We start from the raw sequence: 25075 nt of genomic DNA, 5'->3' as shown, positions 1-25075 counted from the left end.
TGTCCATGTGTAGAGTCTTCTCTTGTATTGTTGGAAGAGGGTGTTTGCTATGACCAGGGCATTCTCTTGGCAAAACTCTATCAGCCTGTGCCCTGCTTCATTCCGTATTCCAAGGCCAAATTTGCCTGTTATTGCAGGTGTTTCTTGACTTCCTACTTCTGCATTCCAGTCCCCTATAATGAAAAGGACATCTTTTTGGGTGTTAGTTCTAAAAGGTCTTGTAGGTCTTCACACAACCATTCAACTTCAGCTTCTTCAGCGTTACTGGTTGGGGCATAGACTTGGATTACTGTGATATTGAATGGTTTGCCTTGGAAACGAACAGAGATCATTCTGTCGTTTTTGAGATTGCATCCAAGTACTGCATTTCGGACTCTTTTGTTGACCATGATGGCTACTCCATTTCTTCTGAGGGATTCCTGCCCGCAGTAGTAGATATAATGGTCATCTGAGTTAAATTCACCCATTCCAGTCCATTTCAGTTCGCTGATTCCTAGAATGTCGACATTCACTCTTGCCATCTCTTGTTTGAGCACTTCCAACTTTCCTTGATTCATGGACCTGACATTCCAGGTTCCTATGCAATACTGCTCTTTACAGCATCGGACCTTGCTTCTATCACCAGTCACATCCACAACTGGTTATTATTTTTGCTTTGGCTCCATCTCGTCATTCTTTCTGGAGTTATTTCTCCACTGATCTCCAGTAGCATATTGGGCACCTACTGACCTGGGGAGTTCATCTTTCAGTGTCCTATCGTTTTGCCTTTTCATACGGTTCATGGGGTTCTCATGGCAAGAATAATGAAGTGGTTTGCCATTCCCTTGTCCAGCAGACTACATTCTGTCAGACCTTTCCACCATGACCCATCTGTCTTGGGTGGCCCCACATGGCAAGGCTTCGTTTCATTGAGTTAGACAAGGCTGTGGTCCATGTGATCAGATTGGCTAGTTTTCTGTGATTATGGTTTCAGTGTGTCTGCCATCTGATGCCCTCTCGCAACACCTACCATCTTACAGGGGATAATAAGCTATAGGTAACTGCTACATGACTATTCTTTCTGCATATGTGTATGTTTAAGATTTTCCATAATTAAAGGCTTAATATTTTAAGGGGCTATTTTTAGAAGTAAGAAATCTGAATGATTCACTGGAGACAGCTATATTATCGTGATTTTAGTTTTGGCTTATGATGGACAAGTTAAGAACTTTGATGGTTATCTCCTTTCAACTTGACTTATTGTCAGATACCCAGAATTGCATTTCATATATAATTTTTAAGGATTTATCATATTTATTCACGTATCATAATGAATCATGCTTAGTCTAAAAGCCTCATTTCCCAACCACAAGAGGCAAATACTCGCATTAAAATTTCACTATGCAGAAACAAAATATCTAACAATGAATTGTATTTCCCATCTGAAAAGGAATCAGCTTTAATTAAGCAAATCATTTGGATCAACAATGACTTTGTTTCGATGTCCATTCACATAAACATTATTTTAGTTTCTAAAATATCAATTTCAGTTCAGTTCAGTTCAGTCACTCAGTTGTGTCCGACTCTTTGTGACCCCATAAATTGCAGCACGCCAGGCCTCCCTGTCCATCACCAACTCCCGGAGTTCACCCAGACTCACGTCCATCGAGTCAGTGATGCCATCCAGCCATCTCATCCTCTGTCGTCCCCTTCTCCTCCTGCCCCCAATCAATTTAGTCAGTAGTAAAATAAAGAGACCTGTTTAGCTAGTTAAGCAAGCAGAAGAACCCAAATAAGATTAAATATGTATTACTGTCCTGTCATTTAAGGTAAAGATATTCTTCCCAAGATGCTATATTGACATGAAGATAAAACGCATTCCTCTGTTTATTCCAAAGCTTTGTTATTAAGGTTTTCAAAAAACAAGGATCATACTTTTAATCTATTCCTTAGCTGTGCTGATTTTCACTACCGCAAATACAACTGAGCTTAGAATGATATTATTTTCTTTTTGCCTTGACTTCTTACCTAGAACTAAACCTTTTTGTTCTTCAATAACATAGAAAGCTCATTTTAATTTCAGGTGTTTGAAACACAGGCGTCATCTGAAGTCTCTCCTCTTACACAGCTTTTACAAACAAAAAGCACTTCTGATGGTTTCTAAATATAAACAGCAAAATATTTCTTCAGTTACTGCTACAGCAGGTCCTCACCTATCCCTGATTTGAAACTGACAGAATCACCTCATAGAGGCGATGTGTTCCAAAAGGTTGATAAATGGAGTATTTATACATTGCATTATAAATAAAGCTATAAATTAGATACTTGTAAGTCAGTTCAGTTCAGTCACTCGGTCGTGTCTGACTCCTTTCAACCTCATGGATTGCAGCATGCCAGCCCTCCCTGTCCATCGCCACCTCCCAGAGTTTACTCAAACTCATGTCCATCGAGTCGGTGATGCCATGCAACCATCTCATCCTCTGTCGTCCCCTTCTCCTCCTGCCTTCAACCCTTCCCAGCATCAGGGTCTTTTCAAAAGAGTCAGTTCTTCGCATCAGGTGGCCAAAGGATTGGAGTTTCAGCTTCAGCATCAGTCCTTCCAATGAATACTTGTAGACTGAATTATATTAAAAGCATTGGAGGAGTTGACTTTTTAAAAAACATTACGGTAAGTATTTACTTAATATATCTGTTCTAAACTTTCATATATTTCTGACCATAGACACCTTTAAATATGGGGGGTGTGTGTGTGTGTGTATGCTTAGTCATGTCCAACTCTCTGTGACTCCATGACTGTAGCCCACCAGGCTCCTCTGTCCATGGAATTTTTCAGGCTAGAACACTGGAATGGGTTGCTGTTTCCCACTCCATGAATATGAAATAACTACTTAATACACTGACACTTTGCTCCCTTTCAATATGTATAATTACTCAAAAAATATTTTGTTAAAGTGACTGTAACAAATTTTACATTATAGTCACATTAAATTTTATAGGACAGCTGGGAGTATTTAAAATTTTGAACTTTTTTTAAAAAGTAAGATGTACTTTTGGAAACAAATCCTAGATAATATCATCTGAAGTATGACTTACAAAAGTATTAATAAACACAAATAAACAAGTTACCCAAATAAAGGGGCTTAACTAAGTGTAAGCCTTACTTTTCTTAAAAATGAGTTTATTCATAAAAGTAACCTTACTTACACATTTGCTAATAAAAATCATTAAAACATTTAATCATGATGAGCCATAAATAATACTCGAGGAGATAGTGAAGGTCAGGGAAGCTTGGCAAGCTGCAATTCATGGGGTCACAGAGAGTCAGACAGAACTGAGCGACTGACCAACAACAACATAAACAGTAATAATCTACATTAAATACAGTAGCACCCACAGTGCACTTCATACTGTGCCTGGCACACACTGAGTGATCAATAAACCGTGAATAGCCATGATCTAGGGTTGTACTATTGCTATTTACAGTCAGTGGCTATTTTTACTTACTTCGAGGAGACCTGACAAGTATTTCCCACAAATGTCGAGTGGCTTTGTCAGAGGAGAGTGTGTGCTCCACCCTGGACACGCCGTGAGGTGGGCCATCCCCCGCAAGGTCCTCTCAAGGGACGGTAGGCCATAGAAGTGAGGAGCGTCCGTGACTCTCAGACACTGGAGTAGTTTCAGGGCCAGCTGCGTTTGGAAAACGTAAAAAAGCTCCAAGCATTTCCTGTGTATGTGAAGAAGGGAAAAAATTCAACCACAGAACAAATGTAATGGTTTTAATGGGCTTTCTTACTGGTGGTAGAGGGTTACTAACAATTCACTGTATCAGAAAAGTAGGAACTAGTCGAAACGGCATAAAATACTCCCTCTTAAAACAAGTCTTTCCAAGGAAAACATAGTGAATATACCATCCAGAATATATAATGTAAAATACAGGTAACAATTACACTGAAAAATGCATAAGTGGGTATCAGTATTGACAACTGATAATGCAACTGAAAGTTAACACAGAATTACCACATGAACCCACAATTCTAGTCCTAGGTATACACTCAAGAACTGAAAACATATATTCACATGGAAATTTGCAGATGAATGTTCATAACACCACAATTCACCACAGTGAAAGGAGGACTCAGTGTCTACCAGCAGGTGAACAGATAAGCAGAACATGGCATATCCGTCCATGGACTATCATTTAGTCGCTGTCATCTGCTACAACGTGCACAGACCTTGGAAACATGATGCTAAATGAAAAGGTCACGTATTGTCTGACTCCAGTTATATGAAATGTCCAGAATACACAAATTCATAGAGAAAGAAGATTAATTAATGGCTACCAGGGGTCTGGGTAAGGGTGAATGGGGACAGACTGCTCTGGGGGTAATGAAAATGTTCTGGAATTAACCAGTGATAGTTGCACACTGGATATATATCAAAACCCACTCAATTGTATACTTTAAAATTAAAATTATGAATTTAAAATTATGGTTAAAATTATGAATGTAAAATTTTTAAGTCAGAGCTATAGACATACATTTGAAAATCATCAGTGCAAAAAGTTGTAAAGTCATAGAAATGGGTATGACTGTTCAGTCAGATGTGTAGAAAAGTAAGAGAGAACTAAGACCTAAGTAAAAGTCAAAGTGTTAATCCCTTAATTGTGTCCAACTCTTTTGTGTGTGTGTGTGTCCAACTCTTTGCAACCCCGTGGACTATAGCCCGCCAGGCTCCTCTGTCCATGGAATTCTCCAGACAAGAAGACTAGAGTGGGTTGCCATTCTCTTCTCCAGATCTTCCTGGATCTCCAAGAATCAAACCCGGGTCTCCTGCATTGCAGACGGCTTCTTTACCATCTCAGCCACCAGGAAAGCCCCAAGAACTAAGCCAAGAGACAACAAAATAGTGCGCGCGCGTGTGTGTGAAATTACAATCAGGACTGATATAAAAACAGACCACAACAACTGATTTTTACTGAAATCTTTCCTCCTCTTAATTTGAAACAAGTGAAAAGACTCTTTGGAAATCAAAAGAAAACTAGGTTCTACATAAATGTCCCCAAACCTCCAACGATCCCAATGGTACCTGTCAGTAACAGCCTCAAAACTGAGCAGCAAGGTACTAAAGAGAGCAATCAGCTCTTTCTGGAGCTGCTGCCTGACCGCAGTGCGGACATCATCTGTTTCCTCTCGTGTCTGGGACTCCGTCAGAACCAGCAGGTCCAACAGTGGATTTGGACTCTAAAAAATGAAGTTTGTAAAACATGTATTTACTCTCTAAAGCTATATGTTGTTCCCCTAAAATGTTGGGGTTTTTTTGTTGTTAATCATGTTCTGGAGAAACTAAGACTTAATAATTTAACATAACACTTAATAATTTAACTCTTGCAGCATGATATTAGAGAGTAAATTCTCCTTGAGTTACTTTGCTCATGTTTAAAAGTATTATTATTTATAACACTAGGGATGATAATATATAAGACAAGATAAAAAGCTTTCTAAAGCAGCTTTAATACCATACAAAGTCAAACAAATACCAAAAATCCTTTTCTAAAACTGCATTAACATTACAGTACCATCATTTACAACTCTGAAGAAATTTCATTTTAAAAACTATGAATAAATTATGGAATATATATCAGTACTAATGACATACTATAAAATTCATAATTATTGAAATATAAAGTTTTAATTGACTATACTTGCACAATTTAGGTAAATATATTTTAATTTTTCTACTGTTATATACTATTTACAGCCTTATTTACAAACATTCAACTATTGTACAGCTTTTCAAGAAAAGATTCTAAAACTAAAGCCCGGTATATATCTGCTATTTTCACAAACCAAAGCCACCACAACTCCCAGTGTACAAGAACTCTAACAAAAGAAGGAGATTGTTTTAAAGGTTATTCTTTTCTTAAAATGAGCAAAAATATTATGAAGTTATAAAAAAGTATATAGATCAAAAATCAAGTTATGAAAAAACTCAGAGGAAAAGCTTTATAGAAATTATTTTAATAATATCTGATCTCTAAACTTATATGCAGAGTACATCATGAGAAACGCTGGACTGTAAGAAACACAAACTGGAATCAAGATTGCCGGGAGAAATCTCAATAACCTCAGATATGCAGATGACACCACCCTTATGGCAGAAAGTGAAGAGGAACTCAAAAGCCTCTTGATGAAAGTGAAAGTGGAGAGTGAAAAAGTTGGCTTAAAGCTCAGCATTCAGAAAACGAAGATCATGGCATCCGGTCCCACCACTTCATGGGAAATAGATGGGGAAACAGTGGAAACGGTGTCAGACTTTATTTTTCTGGGCTCCAAAATCACTGCAGATGGTGACTGCAGCCATGAAATTAAAAGACGCTTACTCCTTGGAAGAAAAGTTATGACCAACCTAGATAGCATGTTCAAAAGCAGAGACATTACTTTGCCAACAAAGGTTCGTCTAGTCAAGGCTATGGTTTTTCCTGTGGTCATGTATGGATGTGAGAGTTGGACTGTGAAGAAGGCTGAGCGCCGAAGAATTGATGCTTTTGAACTGTGGTGTTGGAGAAGACTCTTGAGAGTCCCTTGGACTGCAAGGAGATCCAACCAGTTCATTCTGAAGCAGATTAGCCCTGGGATTTCTTTGGAAGGAATGATGCTAAAGCTGAAACTCCAGTACTTTGGCCACCTCATGCGAAGAGTTGACTCATTGGAAAAGACTCTGATGCTGGGAGGGATTGGGGACAAGAGGAGAAGGGGACGACAGAGGATGAGATGGCTGGATGGCATCACTGACTCGATGGACGTGAGTCTCAGTGAACTCCGGGAGTTGGGGATGGACAGGGAGGCCTGGCGTGCTGCGATTCATGGGGTCGCAAAGAGTCGGACACGACTGAGCAACTGATCTGATCTGATCTGAATCTCTAAAATATTAAAGTAGGCTTAAAAGTCTTATGGACTCTGTGGGAGAGGGAGAGGGTGGGAAGATTTGGGAGAATGGCAATGAAACATGTAAAATATCATGTAGGAAACGAGTTGCCAGTCCAGGTTCGATGCACAATGCTGGATGCTTGGGGCTGGTGCACTGGGACGGCCCAGAGGGATGGTATGGGGAGGGAGGAGGGAGGAGGGTTCGGGATGGGGAACACATGTATACCTGTGGTGGATTCATTTTGATATTTGGCAAAACTAATACAATTATGTAAAGTTTAAAAATAAAATAAAATTAGAAAAAAAAAGTTAAAAGAACTATGACATTAGGTTTTCCTGTTTGCTTTATTAAAAATATTCAGGAAAAAATCGCCTCTAAATGCTTAATTTTTTAGCAAGTAAAGGTTAAGAGAAAATAAAAGCAAATTCAGTAGTTCAAAATCATCCTTGAGAAAATAATAGAAGAGTAAACTTTGAACAATAAGTCTATGTACTCTGGAAGGACAATTATCTCATTAAGAACTCAAAAATTATAATTCAGGGAAATTAGCATGCTGTCTCTCATTCAGTTCAGTTCAGTCGCTCAGTCATGTCTGACTCTGTGACCCCATGGACTACAGCACGACAGGCCTCCCTGTTCATTGCCAACTCCCAGAGTTTACTCAAATTTGTATCTAGTCAGTGATGCCATCCAGCCATCTCATCCTCTGTCATCCCCTTCTCCTCCTGCCTTCAACTGTTCCCAGCATCTGGGTCTTTTCCAATGAGTCAACCCTTCATATCAGGTGGCCAAAATATTGGAGTTGCAGCTTCAACATCAGTGCTTCCAAAGAACACTCAGGACTGATCTCCTTTAGGATGGACTGGTTGGATCTCCTTGCAGTCCAAGGGACACTCAAGAGTCTTCTCCAACACCACAGTTCAAAAGCATCAACTCTGGCACTCAGCTTTCTTTAGAGTCCAATTCTCACATCCATACATGACCACAGGAAAAACCATAGCCTTGACTAGATGGACCTTTGTTAGCAAAGTAATGTCTCAGCTTTTGAATATGCTATCTAGGTTGGTCATAACTTTTCTTCCAAGGAGCAAGCATCTTTTAATTTCATGGCTGCAGTCACCATTGGCAGTGATTTTGGAGCCCAAAAAAATAGTCTGCCACTGTTTCCACTATTTCCATATCTATTTGCCATGAAGGGATGGGACCAGATGTCATGATCTTAGTTTTCTGAATGTTGAGCTTTAAGCCAACTTTTTCACTCTCCTCTTTCACTTTCATCAAGAGGCTTTTGAGTTCCTCTTCACTTTCTGCCATAAGGGTGGTGTCATCTCCATATCTGAGGTTATTGATATTTCTCCCAGAAATCTTGATTCCAGCTTGTGCTTCATCCAGCCCAGCATTTCTCATAATGTACTCTGCATAGAAGTTAAATAAGCAGGGTGACAATATACAGTCTTGACGTACTCTTTTCCCAATTTGGAACCAGTCTGTTGTTCCATGTCTAGTTCTAACTGTTGCTTCCTGACCTGCATATAGATTTCTCAGGAGGCAGGTCAGGGGGTCTGGTATTCCCATCTCTTTCAGAATTTTTCAGAGTTTGTTGTGGTCCACAAAGTCAAAGGCTTTGGTATACTCAATAAAGCAGAAGTAGGTATTTTTCTGGAACTCTCTTGCTTTTTCAATGATCCAATGGATGTTGGCAATTTGATCTCTGGTTCCTCTGCCTTTTCTAAATCCAGCTTGAACATCTGGAATTTCACAGTTCACGTACTGTGTCTCTCATTTATATTATAAGTATTTTTCTCAGTTTACCATATCTTTATACTAGATGGCTCAGCCTGGGGTAGTAATGGTCAAGGGGTGAGAGGTCAGATTTTTTTCTCTCACTCTCTCACATACATATATATACATACCACACACACGCCTGTAGACTACGCCTAAAAGTAGAAATTATGATCATGGAGCACAGTTTAAGTATAATAAAAGATGAAAAGTAGAAACAACTAACAAAAGCTAGGAGATAAAAGGGGTGGCTAAAATAGGAAAATAACTCCAAAATACAGTAAGGTCAGAAGACTAATGGAAAAAAAAAAAATTTGTAACCCATATCACAGATAAAGGGCTAATCTAATTTATAAAGGGCTCTTCTGTTACCAAAAATGAAAGAGAAAGGGGGAGAGTGTGTGTGTGTGAGCACACATATGCTAGAAGAGACCAAAAACCCAACTGTGGGGCAAAACTTAACAAGGGCATCAAGGGACAATTCATAGAAAAGGAAACAAAAGAGCTCCAATCATGTAAATATCTTTGTATCATTCAAAATAAGGGTTATCTATTTAAAACAAACTCAACAGAAACACATATACACATGTCTCTGCAATTTGTAATTGTCTCCAGATATTATAGTTCTAGGAGTCGTTATTCTGTGAATATACTTAAATTCGTAATACAGCCCACAGTTTCCATTTATGTTATATTGTAACATCTTTTGAAATGAGGGTAATGTGTGTTTCTTATAATTAACTACACAGCTTCCTTAATATCACATGTTTACTAGTGAGTTAATAAATGTTTACTGAAAGCTCACTGTGCATTCCAGGATGTCTGGCTCTAGGTGAGTGACCACATCATTGTGATTATCTGGGTCATGAAGATCTTCTTTGTATAGTTCTTCTGTGTATTCTTGCCACCTCTTCTTATCTCTCATCTTCTTCTTCTCATCTTCTGCTTCCGTTAGGTTCGACCATTTCTGTCCTTTATTGTGCCCATCTTTGCATGAAATGTTCCGTTGGTATCTCTAATTTTCTTGAAGAGATCTCTAGTCTTTCCCATTCTATTGTTTTCCTCTATTTCTTTGCATTGATAGCTGAGGAAAGCTTTCTTATCTCTACTTGCTATTCTTTGGAACTCTGCACTCAAATAAGTATATCTTTCCTTTTCTCCTTTGCCTTTCACTTCTCTTCTTTTCACAGCTATTTGTAAGGCCTCTTCAGACAACCATTCTGAATATTAAAAAGCAGAGACATTACTTTGCCAACAAAGATCCGTCTAGTCAAAGCTATGGTTTTTCCAGTGGTCATGTATGGATGTGAGGGTTGGACCATAAAGAAAACTGAGTGCCAAAGAATTGATGCTTTTGAACTGTGGTGTTGGAGAAGACTCTTGAGAGCCCCTTGGACTGCAAGGAGAACAAACCAGTTCATTCTAAAAGAAATCAGTCCTGAATATTCATTGGAAGGACTGATGCTAAAGCTGAAACTCCAATACTTTGGCCACCTGATGCAAAGATCTGAAAAGACCCTGATGCTGGAAAAGACTGAAGGCAGGAGAAGGGGATGACAGAGGATGAGATGGCTGGATGGCATCACTGACTCAATGACATGAGTTTGAATAAGCTCCAGGAGTTGATGATAGACAGGGAGGCCTGGCATGCTGTAGTCCATGGGGTCGCAAAGAGTCGGACACGACTGAGCGACTGAACTGAACTGAACTGGGAGCTCACTATGTGCAAGGCACTATGGCAAATGTGGGATGCAGCTGTGAACAAACGGTCCTCCGTTATACCAAGCACAGTAAGCAGAAAACAATACACATCTAAACAAGGTTTACACGCATAAACATTCATATACATATCTTTTAAATTTATAACTACTTTTAAAAGCATTCTCACATATACACAATAGAGTATTACTCAGCCATTAAAAAGAATTCATTTGAATCAGTTCTACCGAGGTGGATGAAACTGGAGCCTATTATTCAGAGTGAAGTAAGCCAGAAAGAAAAACACCAATACAGTACACTAACGCATATATATGGAATTTAGAAAGATGTTAATGATAACCCTGTATGCGAGATAGCAAAAGAGACACAGATGTATAGAACAGTCTTTTGGACTCTGTGGGAGGGGGGGAGATGATCTGGGAGAATGGCATTGAAACATGTATAATATCATATAAGACATGAATTGCCAGTCCAGGTTTGATGCAGGATACAGGATGCTTGGGGCTGGTGCACTGGGATGACCCAGAGGAATGGCATGGGGAGGGAGGTGGGAGGGGGATTCAGGATTGGGAACACGTGGACACCTGTGGCAGATTCATGTGGATGTATGGCAAAACCAATACAATATTGTAAAGTAATTAGCCTCTAATTAAAATAAATAAATTTAAAAAAAAATAATAAAAGCATTCTCAATTAGAATTTCTAACTTACATTATATGAGCACCTTGCATTTTTACAGAGAATCAAGTCTTTAAATGAGCTTTGCAATGCATTAACATATAATGAAACATTTTTGTTTTATAAGGTCTACTATCTTCTGTTTCAGTTTAGGCCCTTTTTCCTAATTTTACTGTGTTTTTTTCATGATTGTGCAAAGGTTTGTCTTTAGTAGGTTAAGTAAATCCCTACAGTATCTGTAAAGATAAAACACGTAGACCAGCTATAAAAAGCAAGCTAGCTTCCTGGATTCTTGGCAGGTTTCTTAAAACACATTCATCTACAAAAAGTAGAGAGCAGTGGGGGCTGGAAGGGTAAATACTACACTAAACTTACATTAAAGCCTGAACAGCGTGACTCATTCTTTCCAACCTCACCAGCATTGTCCCTCTGCCTCCATGCTTGGCTCCCTGCCTCTTCACAGGCCTATCTGAACTTCCCCGCTCTAAGAACCTCACTGAAAAATATGGTTGCAAGCTGAAAGTTCACAAAGAGATCAGGTTTTGTTAAACACCAAGACTGAAGGTCCCATTTAGTCCATAGACTTTTAACTTAAACTCAGTCACGTTAGGAAGGCATATTGCTAAAAGCTATCGATTACAGCAGCAGGACTACTTTGCTAAACACGAGCTATGCAAAAATTATACTTTTCCGTATTTCCATACACAGTATTAATAATCTCTATAAAATATATCATCTGTCAAACCTAAAACTCAAATTCCTTAACAGCACTTACTTGTCTAAGAAGTACTTCTAGAAGCCAGTTTAGAAGTTCTACGGGTACATTTTTCCTTTGTTCCTTCAATAACTTACTGAGAAAATGTATGATATCTATTAACAGCTTCTCATCTTCAGTGCAAGCAGGAAGAACTTGTAAAAACCTACGATAAAAGAAAACCATAACCATGGTTTCTAGTTCTTCAAAATAAGTGGCAGTTAAGTATTTAACAAGTGGCTAAGCAGTGAGGCGGAGGCTGACTTGCTGTGCTTGCCGATTTCTACAGTGTAAATACCCTGCCGTGTCTGCCTGCCGTCCACCACGGGACCATCCAGCTGTCGGGGGAGGCCTGCAGCTCACCTTTACACAGCGTTCCCATCACACAGGCAGATCCATATAAACAGCTTCGAGAACACAGATAACATTGAAATGTTGTAAAATAATTAGGAAGTGATAACTTTGCATAATTGTTACCTTTATCTTTCATATAATTTGACTATAAGTTTACAAAATATAATTTTTAAGAGTGGTTGTGTTTAACAACTAACTTGCAGAAATTCAGATAATTTAACCAACAGCTCCCTAACAAGGTGGTCCTAGCTGGCTCCAGCACACCACTGGAAAAGGCGAATTAGATATCCAAATTGTGAGAGCTACACTAAACGAGCACCCACGTTTTAGAAATGCATATAAACCTTGCATTTTGAAAACTGCACACTTTCTGTTTAACAGAAAGTTATACATTTTATACTAAAGTCATATGAAGACTGAAATGTAAAATTGCTGGCAACAGCTGTTTATCAGTCTTGTTTCAAATGCAGCCATCTGCTACCAGTTAAACATGTTAAATTTACAGGCCAGGGTTTTCCAATAACTATCAAAGGACCTCCACATGGTTATCAACTTCATGAAATTCAGAGTAAAAATATCAATGAGATAATTAAGAACAAAACAAAGGCAAAAGCAAATAAAACAGCCAGGGTTACTAAGGCTTTAATCAATTCCCTGATATCTCAGCTCATTTATACTATGGACAGGATAAGCATTCAGTTTGTTTACCCCATATTATCCTAATCACTTACTTTTGTAAGATAAACTAAGATTTCCTATGATAGGACCTAAAAATAGAATAACTTTAATATCTATAAAAAATTATAACAATTTATTTGTAACTCCAAACTGCAGTAATTATGTTCAAATTTTCTCTTTTGCTGTTCTAAGATATGCATTCAGTCAGTTCAGTTCAGTTCAGTCGCTCAGTCATGTCCGACCCTCTGCGACCCCATGAATCGCAGCATGCCAGGCCTCTCTGTCCATCACCAACTCCTGGAGTTCACCCAGACTCACGTCCATCGAGTCAGTGACGCCATCCAGCCATCTCATCCTGTCGTCCCCTTCTCCTCCTGCCCCCAATCCCTCCCAGCATCAGAGTCTTGATCTGCCTCTTGAGAAATGTGTATGCAGGTCAGGAAGCAACAGTTAGAACTGGACATGGAACAACAGACTGGTTCCAAATAGGAAAAGGAGTACGTCAAGGCTGTATATTGTCACCCTGCTTATTTAACTTATATGCAGAGTACATCATGAGAAACGCTGGACTGGAAGAAGCACAAGCTGGAATCAAGATTGCCGGGAGAAATCTCAATAACCTCAGATATGCAGATAACACCACCCTTATGGCAGAAAGTGAAGAGGAACTCAAAAACCTCTTGATGAAAGTGAAAGTGGAGAGTGAAAAAGTTGGCTTAAAGCTCAACATTCAGAAAACGAAGATCATGGCATCTGCGGTCCCATCACTTCATGGGAAATAGATGGGGAAACAGTGGAAACAGTGGCAGACTTTATTTTTTTGGGCTCCAAAATCACTGCAGATGGTGACTGCAACCATGAAATTAAAAGACGCTTACTCCTTGGAAGGAAGGTTATGACCAACCTAGATAGCATGTTCAAAAGCAGAGACATTACTTTGCCAACAAAGTCCATCTAGTCAAGGCTATGGTTTTTCCAGTGGTCATGTATGGATGTGAGAGTTGGACTGTGAAGAAGGCTGAGCACCGAAGAATTGATGCTTTTGAACTGTGGTATTGGAGAAGACTCTTGAGAGTCCCTTGGACTGCAAGGAGATCCAACCAGTTCATTCTGAAGGAGATCAGCCCTGGGATTTCTTTGGAAGGAATGATGCTAAAGCTGAAACTCCAGTACTTCAGCCAATTCATGCGAAGAGCTGACTCATTGGAAAGGATATGCATTACAGATAATTAAAAATCCTTAAGTTTTTCTTTCTAAAATCACATTTCTCTCTCACGATACCGACAATAAGAACACATGCTCTTATCTTAAATGTATGGAAAGGAACCCAAATACGATCCAGCCCAGGTCTCTGGCCCGGTACCTGGAGCTGACACTGACCTGTTTAGTGTGGTGTGCCAAGACAAGGACTTCAGGGTAACCCCACAGGGGCCAGTGCCGCCCTTGAAAGACAGTCTGTCATTTAGGAGATAAAAACTCATCCTTGTGAGGGCAGCCCTCACTTCCCTGTGGCCTGCGGCCTGAACAATGGAGCAGAGACAGTCCTTGAGTCCACTAGGTGTGTGGGTCATCTTCAGAGTAAGGGTGTCCTCGGTGGATAACTTCAGTGTATCTAAAAATCTAAACAAAGAGCAATAGAAGCTATTTAAATAAAAGCTAACAATTATTTTTAAACTAGCTCCCCCAAATTCTATTTTATCTTTGTTTCCTTTTAATTAAAGGGTGACTCATGGCCAAAAGAAAATCTGGTGTGTATCTGTCAATATTAGGGTTTTACAGTAGCTTGAGGACATTTATATTGACATTTTCCTGCTTGGAGAAATATAAAATAATTTTCATGCAAAAGAAAACACTAATTTTCAATATATTTAGAAGTCATCACCATCACAGTAATGATGACAAATGCACACAGACTTATTAAGCTTTTACACTAACCCAGAGCACTTTTCCTAGTGAATTAATCTACTAACTAACCCAACTTTATACAATCTCTAAAACAGCAGAGAACAATGTGTTGAAATTCCTTTGTGTGATAGTTTTTTAAAAGTAATAAATATATACAACCTATAAAACAAAGTAAAAATTATTATCTTCAGTGAAAAAGCAGATGACCATAAGCAAAAAAGCTACTTGATCTAAAGGAAAAATAAGGCCTAATTAAATTAATTAAATGGGAATGCTTTTCTACATGTGTCACACTTACTCCTGGATTTCAGCTTCGGAGTTCACTTGCTTCAACACATTGTCACTCCCGTGATACCACGACAGGTTCCAAGCCATCCTCAGCATATCTGATACCGGCTTCAAGGCCAAAGAGTCAGCAGATAACGGCAAAACCATGGAGTAAGGACTCACGGCATGGTGGCCAACTACATGCACTGGTAGATGATACCTGAAGAAAGGGAATAAAAATAATCACAAACTTTTAAATTCTTAAATGCTACTCAAAATGGTGAGCCACAAAGGAGAGTCAGTTCTACGCCTCCCACTTTACAATAACATGAAGATCTCTCTCATGGTCCCGATTTGGAGCAGTTGTCATGCTTTATCCTTCTGCCTTCCTCCAAACTTCCCAAGACACTTGATTGAACAATTCCCTGAGAATTTACCACAGTCCTTGTTGTATTAGAGGTGTTTGCAGAGGGAACTGACACCCCCTGAAATCAAGGCCCGTGGCTACAGTGAACGACACACACATGGTGTTCAACTGAAACACCAATGTCTACTGTGTGCTAACAACGCATGTTACCTTTTACTCAGTTACCTGGCATGGAAGTATGATACCCATTTTACACATGATCAAAATGGGACTTACAGAGGGCAAATGAATTGCCTGTGCTCACAGCAGTCAATAAGGGACAGAATCACAACTTAACTATTTTCGCTTGAGAACACAGTGGCATCATCAATAAACTCAATGACTCTGTGTTACCAAGAGAACCTAGAAATATTTTTAGATCTAAGAAATATTCAATAGCAGCATCTCTTAAAGTTAATTTCACAGTGTTTAGCAGTACAGCAATGTCTAGCATCTCAAATGTAAAAGAAGAATTTTGCTAATATTCACATATTTGTAACTAATGTCAGGTAAACACCCTTGAGTAGGATTTCTAAGAGAAACTTTAGTGTGCTTCTTCACTTCAAGCATCTCAATAAAAGAGGCCAAGGTAGGACTCTATATACAAATGAGACTGCATAATTTAAGAAAAGACAAATTTTAAAAATTGGAATTTTCCTCAGAGACTCCTCAGAGAAATGGTTAACGCAAGGTCTGAGATAGGGAAATCAAAGGTGAATGATGGATGTGCCTGGTGGGGATCTGGACGTTGTATTAATATACGTGGTGTAGAACGGCAGGGACTGCTACACTGGAGCTGGGAGGTGAATCACTCTGGTGCTTCCAGTGCACCACTCTGGAATACTGTTTAGGAGCACCTACTAAAGCTAAACGTGTAAATACCCTCTGATCCATATATGTTCAAGAATATTCTTAGCAGTCATTTATTCATAGTAGCCCCAAACAGAAAACAACCCAGTGTCCATCAGTGATAGAATGTAAACTACACAGCTGTATACTCTCACACAGAAGTGGAAACAAACCCAATAGTGCTTCACGATGTGACGCAGACACATCTCCCCAAGTGGAACAAAAGAAGCCGGAGAGAAGAATATACCTTATAAAGTGCAAGAACAATGTATAATACCAGAAATGAAAGTAGAATTACCTTTGTGGGCCCTGGAAGGTAAGGAAGAAGCATGAACGTGGTTTCCGGCATGCTAGTAATATTTTGTACCTTAATCTGTGTGCTAGATACATGCATGTATTTATCTGGAAAAATTTGTGATTTGTAAACTTTGTGTACACTTCCATAAAAAAAAATTTACTTTTTAAAAAGTCTAAAGAAAGATGAATACCAAATGTAATTCATAACCTGATTGGATCTTGCTTTAAAAAAAAAAATCCATGAAGGATATTTTGGATATAATTAGAGAAACTGGATCAAATTACAGAATTACTTTTGATTTTCTTAAATGTGACCATTCATGATACAGTGGTTATATAAGATAACATCTTAATTTAAGGAGGTATACGTTGGAATAATTGGGAGGGAAGTAAGATTATGTCTGAAACTTATCTTTAAACTGGTTGGGGAAAAAGATCACATAAAAATAGATAAATGTATTGAGAGAGCGGGAGAGAGGGAGGAAGGAAGCAAGACCTACATCTTAACAGTTGCTGACTATAGACCGCAGGGTACGTGAGTGTTCACTGTGTGGTTCTCTCAAGCTTTCTGTAGTCGTGAACAGCATCAAACCAAATATCTAGTGACGGGGGATGCACACCTACTGAGCCCTCAGAAGCCCCCTTACGAAGGAGATGTGAAAGCGCTACAAGGCATGTGAGGAAAAGCTAGGTGAAACTTTAACAAACCATAGATTCTTATTTCCCTTTCAGTACCAGTATTTTACCTTCGAGAAAATCGAAGGAAGAAATTTTTTACCTTCTAGAAACTGAAACAGGCAGACTGAAGACTGATGGTGAAGATGGTGTGCAGGAAGGACTATCAGACCTATTTCACAGCAGAAACAGAAAAGCAAAGAGACAACTGAGTGGATCGTCGTCATGCTGAACAAACAAGACCCGCTTCCCCTCCTCGACCGACGCTCAGATGCAGAGCTGCACCTGATTCCGTCATTCAGTCCAGTTACAACACGGCGCCGTCCCCAACCTACTTATAAAGAGCAAACAGTGCTTTTCTTTAAAAAGTCCATATAAGAAATGACTCAGACAATGCAAGTGCTATCCTGGCAGGTGGCCTCCATGTCTCCCTCCCAGTAATCCTGCTCAAGATCAGATGCTACCATCCTAAACATCTTCCCCAAGGTTTTTAAAATTAAATATTCAAGAACAAAAAACACAAAATTGAGAGTATATACTTAAAAATGCATTTATGATAGAATTTACTATAGTAATTATTAAATTTTGTACTTAGTGATGTTCAAAAGTAAAGTTCTGGGTGACTTTTTGAGCCAATGTGCTTTTTAATACTGCTTACTCAAACCAAATATCATACCACATATTTCTACCATGGAAAGCATAAGCTTCCTAAGTCAGAAATTTCCATGTATTGCTGCAAGACTGCATCAGAAACCTTAGATATTTCAGAGCAAAATTCGTTTAAAACTCTTATAGCTCACCACATATCCATTCTTGATACTTCATCAAATAACAGAAGACAAAACAATGCTCCAACTTCAGTCACAATGGTACAATCTTCATGAAATATCAAGGAAACTGAGAAATAAAAAGAAGCATAACTTTATATTTTCACCTCAAAAAAGAATGAACCTCAAATTTAAAATATCTTAACTCTAAAAGAAGAGATGCCATTCTCAGAGAAATGCATTGTTAACCCAGACAAACTGACATTACTAAAACAGTGGCTCTCAACCTTTCAAATCTATGCGAATCTCTGCAGGGCTTGTTAACAGAGGTTCTGGTGTAGTACATTTGGAGGATACAGACACTACTGGTCTAGCACACTGCATGCAGTCAATGAACGTCTGCTGAGTAACGAATTTTCCTTGTTGAGTACCTAGGTAAAAAACTAACTTGGCCCTGAAACTAAATTCATTAATGAGAGATACTATCATTTATTCTCAGACTCAATTAAGTAATGATTGGAAACATCAATGAGATAGAAAAAGTATTAAAAAGGGTACAGATTATGTTAGCTTAGAAAACACCTTTGAATCTAATAGGCACTCATAATTAGTTGACTGCTTGAATAAATCAAAATCATAAAGAAATGGTAAACTGGAATTAAGTTCTGCTGAATGACGTTAATAGGAAGATAATTATTAATGAGGTGAAGGAAAACTACAGATCCATAACTGCTACTCTTCCACATCAATCTATAAAAAAAATTATAAAATTTTACACGCTACTCAAAATATATGAAGCCGAACACTCTGAGTCTCTAGAACTTTACCTGGTTAGAAGCTTTATCAATATTATTTAAACTGTGTCCTATTAACTTGGCAAGCAGGAATCATTAGAAGACAAGAAAATGCTAAAATAAAATGACTATATTCTAAGGATATTTTGAACATAAGTATCATTTATCTCTTAATATGCTTAATAACTGACAAGATTAAACATATTAAGACATCCGATCAAGACATTTCTTGTAGAATATTTAAAAGCAGTGGCCTACACTTCTAGGAAAGAAAACAGCATATAATGTTACCAAGCTCTCTACTGAGAACAGTCAGAAAAGGCAAGAAAAATTTAACAAGAGAACAAAATTACATGGCGTTTTCCCATCTAAATACGTTACTCTATTACAAACAAACTGAAAGGGGTTAAAAAAAAAAAAAAACACACTTTATAAAATGTAATATAATACAGTGATGCTCACAGCCATTCAGGATGGTCTAGTTCCCACTCCCCACAGACTGGGTTTATATATATACCCTCTAGGCCAATTTAAGGATTTAAGCAGTTATCGCAGCAAAGCGTCAGATCTAAAGGCACAAAATAAAACAATAGAGAGGAAACAGATGTTGGAAAGAAGGCAGTGCTGACAGCTGCTTTAGCCCCTCGCTCTGCAGGTGGGAGCTGACCACCCCCGACAGCCACCTCACCGCGCGGGGAGCCGTCAGAGGCTTCAGCCCTCCCAGCTGTGAGGCCTACTCTGAAACAGGATTTTAAGAAAATTGCCACAAAAGTGTTAAACATTTTCCACTGCGATGGGTTCTTTTAGCAGCATACCCACTTTGGTATTCTGTTAGTAAAGTAGAAAGTAAATGTCACCTACAGTTAAAGAATAAACACTTAAAGCTTAAGACTGAGCTCCTTACTATCAGAATTTATGTACCTCTGAAGAGCAGGGTCAGGACAGAAGTCTTCTGGGACAGAGACTCTCGCAGGACGGGGTCGGCACAGAGGACCTTCCTCAGGAGCATGAGGCTCGGCTGAACCAAACACTCCACCACCTGGCCGGCGGGGGAAACACAGTTGTCTATGGTCATCAGTTTTAAGATGAGATAAAATATACTTTGCATATGTGTGTGCGTGCCTGTGTGCTCAGTCATGTCCGACTCTTTGTGACCCCATGGACTGTAGCCCGCCAGGCTCCTCTGTCCATGGGATTCTCCAGGCAAGAATACTGGAGTGGGTTGCCATTTCCTCCTCCAGGGGAATCTTCCCAACCCAGGGATCAAACCTGCATTACAGGCAGATTCTTTCCAGCTGTGCCACCTGGGAAGCTCCAAAATACAACATTATCTTATTCTAAATTCATGCTTTTTCACCAAAATTATGTGAAACTAAAATGCAAACATTAAGAATTGTTTTCCACTCAAAGTAAGTTTTGTATATACTTATGCTTATACATCTAATATAAATTTTAAGGTTACTTTTCCTTTAGAGACCTTACTTCTAAGAAATTAAAAAAAAAAAATGAACAGGTCGTGGGTGTTACTCAAGACTGACACTCCAAGAACTCATCCAAAACCAAGTGAATTCATTTCAAATTTAATTAATAGAAACAGCAGTCTGTAAAAATATGTCTTACCTCACCATCCTGACCCACACATTCACTTAAATACTCAATTATCTTGTCAACTAGGTGCACTTTTTTCACCACAGCATGCATTTTAATATCTGTAGACCAAAAAAAAAAGTTATTAAAAATTAAAGAACACTTTCTATAGTCTTAAAAATACAGAACAGACATCCACAACTTTCAAACTGTTAAAAATAGTTGAAAATTAGAGGATGACAGCTTAAACTTTTTACTTTATACACATCTCAACAATTTGAGAACTTTTAAGTAACAAGAACGTCTTCTGTAATGTAAAGAAACTATTTTAAAAAGAATCATTAAATGAACTAGTCAGATTCTGAAAAGTACCAGAATTTTAAGTATACAAATGACTCCTTTAATTTGTACATGGAACATTATTGTAGGTTCTTTCATTGGCATTTCTTCTCTTTTCCAAATCCATCATCTCAAAACGCTTAGATTCTCCACAAGCAAATGTGTAAATATCACTTGCAACATGATTTTTCTATTAACACAAGTTCTTTAATCCCAAACTCTTAATAGCAAATACAAAAGAAAGGGTCTGTAACATACTCTAAATATTTCTAAAGAACATGGACTCTTTTCCAATAAACATATTCGTGTGGATATGTGCGTGCACACACTGGCACGGTCTGAGTGTCTGTGTCCCCACAGAGCTCATCTGTGTGAAAGCCAGTCTCCAAAGTGGAGGTTCCAAGAGGTGGGGCTTCTGGGAGGTCACCAATCACGAGGGTGGAGGCTTCGTGAATGAGATTAGTGTCCTGATAAAAACAGGAGAGCTTTGTTGCCCCTTCTCCATGTGAGGACACAGGAGGAAGACAGCCAACTATGAACCAAGAAACGCCCTCACCAGACACTGAATGTACAGCACTGTAACCTTGGACTTTCAGCCTCCAGAACTGTGAGAATAAATTTCTGTTGTTTATCAATCACCTAGTCTGTGGTATTCTATTACAGCAGCCCTAAAAGACTAAGATGTACACACACACACACGCACTAGAGACATCATTAGGACCAAACACTCTCATTGCTTCTAAGTTAGATATAAGTATTTCATAACTTGTAGACACATTTTCTTAATTTGTCCCCCTATATTCTCATTAAGAAAAACATACAAACATAAAGTTGATATTGAATTAGTAGCTGTCACTGTAACTATCTCCAACTGCCACTTTAAAAAGGCAGCTCCACTAACTTCCAATACAGTGCATGCCAAACTAGGAGCTTTCTTTTTGAAATACTAGACAATACCCAAAGAATACTCTCTAAAACCTTTTTTTTAATTTCTTAATGGAGGCTTTCCACATTTGCTTGAGCCTGATTTTCTGTAGTTTCTACTACTGCTATTAAAACCACAAATATGTTGAATATGCCTTTCCACGTTACTCTCTCATCCCAATCAGGATGGTAACATTCATCATATCCCACCTTCCAAGTTGAAAAAAATCCTTTTATGTAAATGCAAAGGTACTTCTTTCAAACATTAACAATAAATTACACACATCACATATGGGAAAAAACTAAAAACTAAGAATAACAACACTACAAACAAGGTAAGAGTACATTCTGCTACTTCTTTTTTAAAAATAAACCTTTAAAGAAAATACATAGTCACAGTACATTATTTTTATCTTACCTACCCAAAAAGTACAATTTGATTTATTTCTTTAAGCAAGACAGAACAAACAGAACACCACATACTAGGTAAAGTGAGAAAGGAAGATGCAATTTACTGTTTGAATTATATCAACATATCAAATGACATTCCCTAGGTTAAATAATGATAATCTAGACCTGAGGTCAGCAAACTTTTTCTGTAAAGAACTAGATAGTAAATATATCAGGCTTTGTGGGCCACATATGGCCTTTGTTGCACATTTGTTAAAAATGTAAACATCACCCTTAACTTGAAGGCTGTTAAGAGAAACAGGCCACAGGTCAGAATGGCCTACAAACCAGTTTGCCAACCCCCGGCACCACTGTATGCAGCACCCTGAAATTCCATCCTCAGCAGCACGTTCCTCAGACAGTACCTTGCATAATCACCACTAACTGCTCTGCGGCTGACTTTCTCAAAACAAGATCAACATCATCTGAGACAAAGATTCCATACACCTTTTCAACAGTCTCCAACTGAAAACCAAAAAGAAAAAAAAAATTATTTTTTCATCTACTTCCAATTCTCCAGTAAAATTCTACAGCATTCTATAGTTCATACCATTAAAAGAAAGGCTCAAAAGCCAACTTATTTAAGTAATCAATATATTTATATTTGGAAGAAAGATGTGCTAGGTCAGAGAGGGAGTTAAGATCTAAAACAAAGAGTCATCATGTCAAATAAGCCTCTCCTCTTAATGTACATTTTTGCCAGGAAGTTGTTCACAACCCATTAGCAGCCACTTTTAACAATTTCACAGAAAATGTTCAAGTTGCACAACATCACTCCAGGTGGTAGCCTGCTAGCCTGAGAACAGCAACCCCAGATATGTGAGTCAACCCCAATGTGACTCGGGGTTTCTCTGCTGCTCCCAGGGGCCACCAGCTGAGTTCCCCTGGCCCGCTCCCCTTCCCCTCTCAAGCACCCTGGAGCAGAGAGCTCCCTGGGGCAGGCTGCCCAGCTCTCCGACCAGCCTCTGCCCCGTACCAGCCCCCGGACATCGCTTCCTGCCAGGAGAGTCTGAGGACGCAAAATACAACAGGACCAGGGGAGAGAAAAGGACTCAGAACACACTCTTCCTTCCTCCCACCCACCGCCATCTGCAGCCCTAACATGCACTCAGAAAAGAGAGCTCTAGAACCCACTCCTTCCCCCACACCACACACAGGGCCAGGAGCGACACCAGGGGCTCAGTACACAGGACGACCCCAACAGGACCTGGTGTACGGTCCATGGAAGGTTCTCCAACCACCTGTCATTGCCATGACATGGCCCCGAACACTCAGGTTAGGAGAACGCTGAACGTGTTTCCCCATTTTAAAAAATCCACTGTATTATGTGTAGCTCTACAGCACTGCCACAGGCCTCAAGGGCTGGTCTAAACTTAAATAAAAACAGCCAGACTGCACACTTAGAGCCACAGGAGAAGCTATGAAAGCTGGGAATGAACCAATGGAGATAACCGACACGAGCTGTTACTGATCCCACAGGTCCGCCATGATTCGGGTGCAGCCCTGGGCAGACAGGAGATGAAGGCTAAACCTCTGAAGAGAGGGGAAAAGCCAAAGATTCAGAATCAGAGATTAACAAAAATACCTCAGAACCACTGTAACATTTAAGAGAAACTGCCTTTGGCTTCTATATTCTTTTCCTGTGATGAAAAGGCTGAAAAATTTTATCATAGGAATATTTTCTTTTTTGAATATTTCCAAGAGAAGAGAAAGAATAGTTTTTATGTCAGTGACATTTGTTTTTAAGAGTCATCACAGAATTTCTTTCCTTGAGATTAGCCTTACGCTGTGTTTAAGATTCTATTCAAATGAATTTGCCTTTCCAGAGTATATTCTCAATGAAAAGGGACATGATGCCTGGCATACAGTGGGCAGTCAAGAAATATCTGTTCAATAAACAAATGTATCCAGAAGCCAGAAAAAGCCAGGATACAACTTCAACTTCACATGTGAAGCTACCACTTCTCTCCCTATCTGATGTATAATGGAATAAAGAATGTAACACACAATAGATCACACAGTTATAAACAAATGAATAAACTTGAAAGTTAGAGGCACCTTAATCATCAGTTCTCTTCGGTCATCCAATTTGAGTTCAATAGGTTTTTTCACAATAAATAAATTAGTAACTCTGGAGAGAACTCTGGCATCTATTGAAGGGCGCTTGGTGTCAGACCCCTCTTCCCTTGTGAGGTGAGATGCTAAGAGCTTTAATGCCAGCACCCGGACCCTGCAGAAACAAAGTCTTTAAGTCAATATTTTGTAACATAAACTGAATATAAACGGCTAAAAAAAAAAGTATAGAAATTAGAAAGGTCCATAATCACAAAGAATTATTACAAATCAACACAAGTATCAGCTATGCTTATGCTTCCTTTGTGGCTTAGATGGTAAAGAATCTGTTTGCAGTGCTGGAGACCCAGGTTTGATCCCTGGGTTGGGACGATCCCCTGGAGAAGGAAATGGATACTCACTCTGGTACTCTTGCCTGGAGAATTCCATTGACAAAGGAGCCTGGCAGGCTACAGTCCATGGGGTCACAAAGAGCAGACATGACTGAGTGACCAACACTTTCACTTTTTCATTTTCTACTATACTGAAATTATGAATGACATTTTACTTTTTCTATTAAAGTACTCACTGTATATCTACAATTATTCCTGCATTTTACATTTATAAATAGAAGAAATAAAGAATAACTGATAATTACAAGAGAAGATGCAGACTCACTGTGACTGCAAACTTCACAGTCAATACTGCCTCAACTCCAAATTAAAAATTAAAAATCCTGACTCCAGCCTCCATGTCAAGTGATCTATCTCAATCATGAAAACTATCACAGACACAAGAACACAGTCCAGACAACAGGTTGAACCTCCAGGACAGTAATCATGTTAATAGCTAAAGTGAGATACTCGGAGTGAAATAGATCCCCTCAAATATG

General features: G+C 38.9%; 1 protein-coding gene across 4 annotated transcripts in view; it reads right to left on the bottom strand.

The window, feature by feature from the left end:
- The window catches only part of RTTN (rotatin), a 118371-nt gene that overhangs the window by 56771 nt on the left and 36525 nt on the right, over window positions 1–25075 (bottom strand). For all 4 annotated transcript variants that reach the window (XR_003032362.2, XM_005224039.5, XM_059880993.1 and 1 more), the window contains exons 18-28: window positions 24190–24361; window positions 22497–22596; window positions 20452–20540; window positions 19753–19870; window positions 18071–18167; window positions 17374–17442; window positions 15075–15263; window positions 14252–14491; window positions 11861–12005; window positions 5065–5219; window positions 3484–3703 (exon numbers count right to left, since the gene is read on the bottom strand). Coding sequence is in view for 3 of the 4 variants with exons in the window: in XM_005224039.5 (XP_005224096.1) it covers window positions 3484–3703; window positions 5065–5219; window positions 11861–12005; window positions 14252–14491; window positions 15075–15263; window positions 17374–17442; window positions 18071–18167; window positions 19753–19870; window positions 20452–20540; window positions 22497–22596; window positions 24190–24361 (1594 nt within the window). In the remaining variant the exon portion in view is untranslated. The remainder of the gene's footprint in view (window positions 1–3483; window positions 3704–5064; window positions 5220–11860; window positions 12006–14251; window positions 14492–15074; window positions 15264–17373; window positions 17443–18070; window positions 18168–19752; window positions 19871–20451; window positions 20541–22496; window positions 22597–24189; window positions 24362–25075) is intronic.

Source organism: Bos taurus, chromosome 24 (genome assembly GCF_002263795.3).
Source record: "Bos taurus isolate L1 Dominette 01449 registration number 42190680 breed Hereford chromosome 24, ARS-UCD2.0, whole genome shotgun sequence".
Taxonomy (NCBI): Eukaryota; Metazoa; Chordata; class Mammalia; order Artiodactyla; family Bovidae; genus Bos; species Bos taurus.
This window is presented reverse-complemented; position numbering and strand designations above follow the sequence as displayed.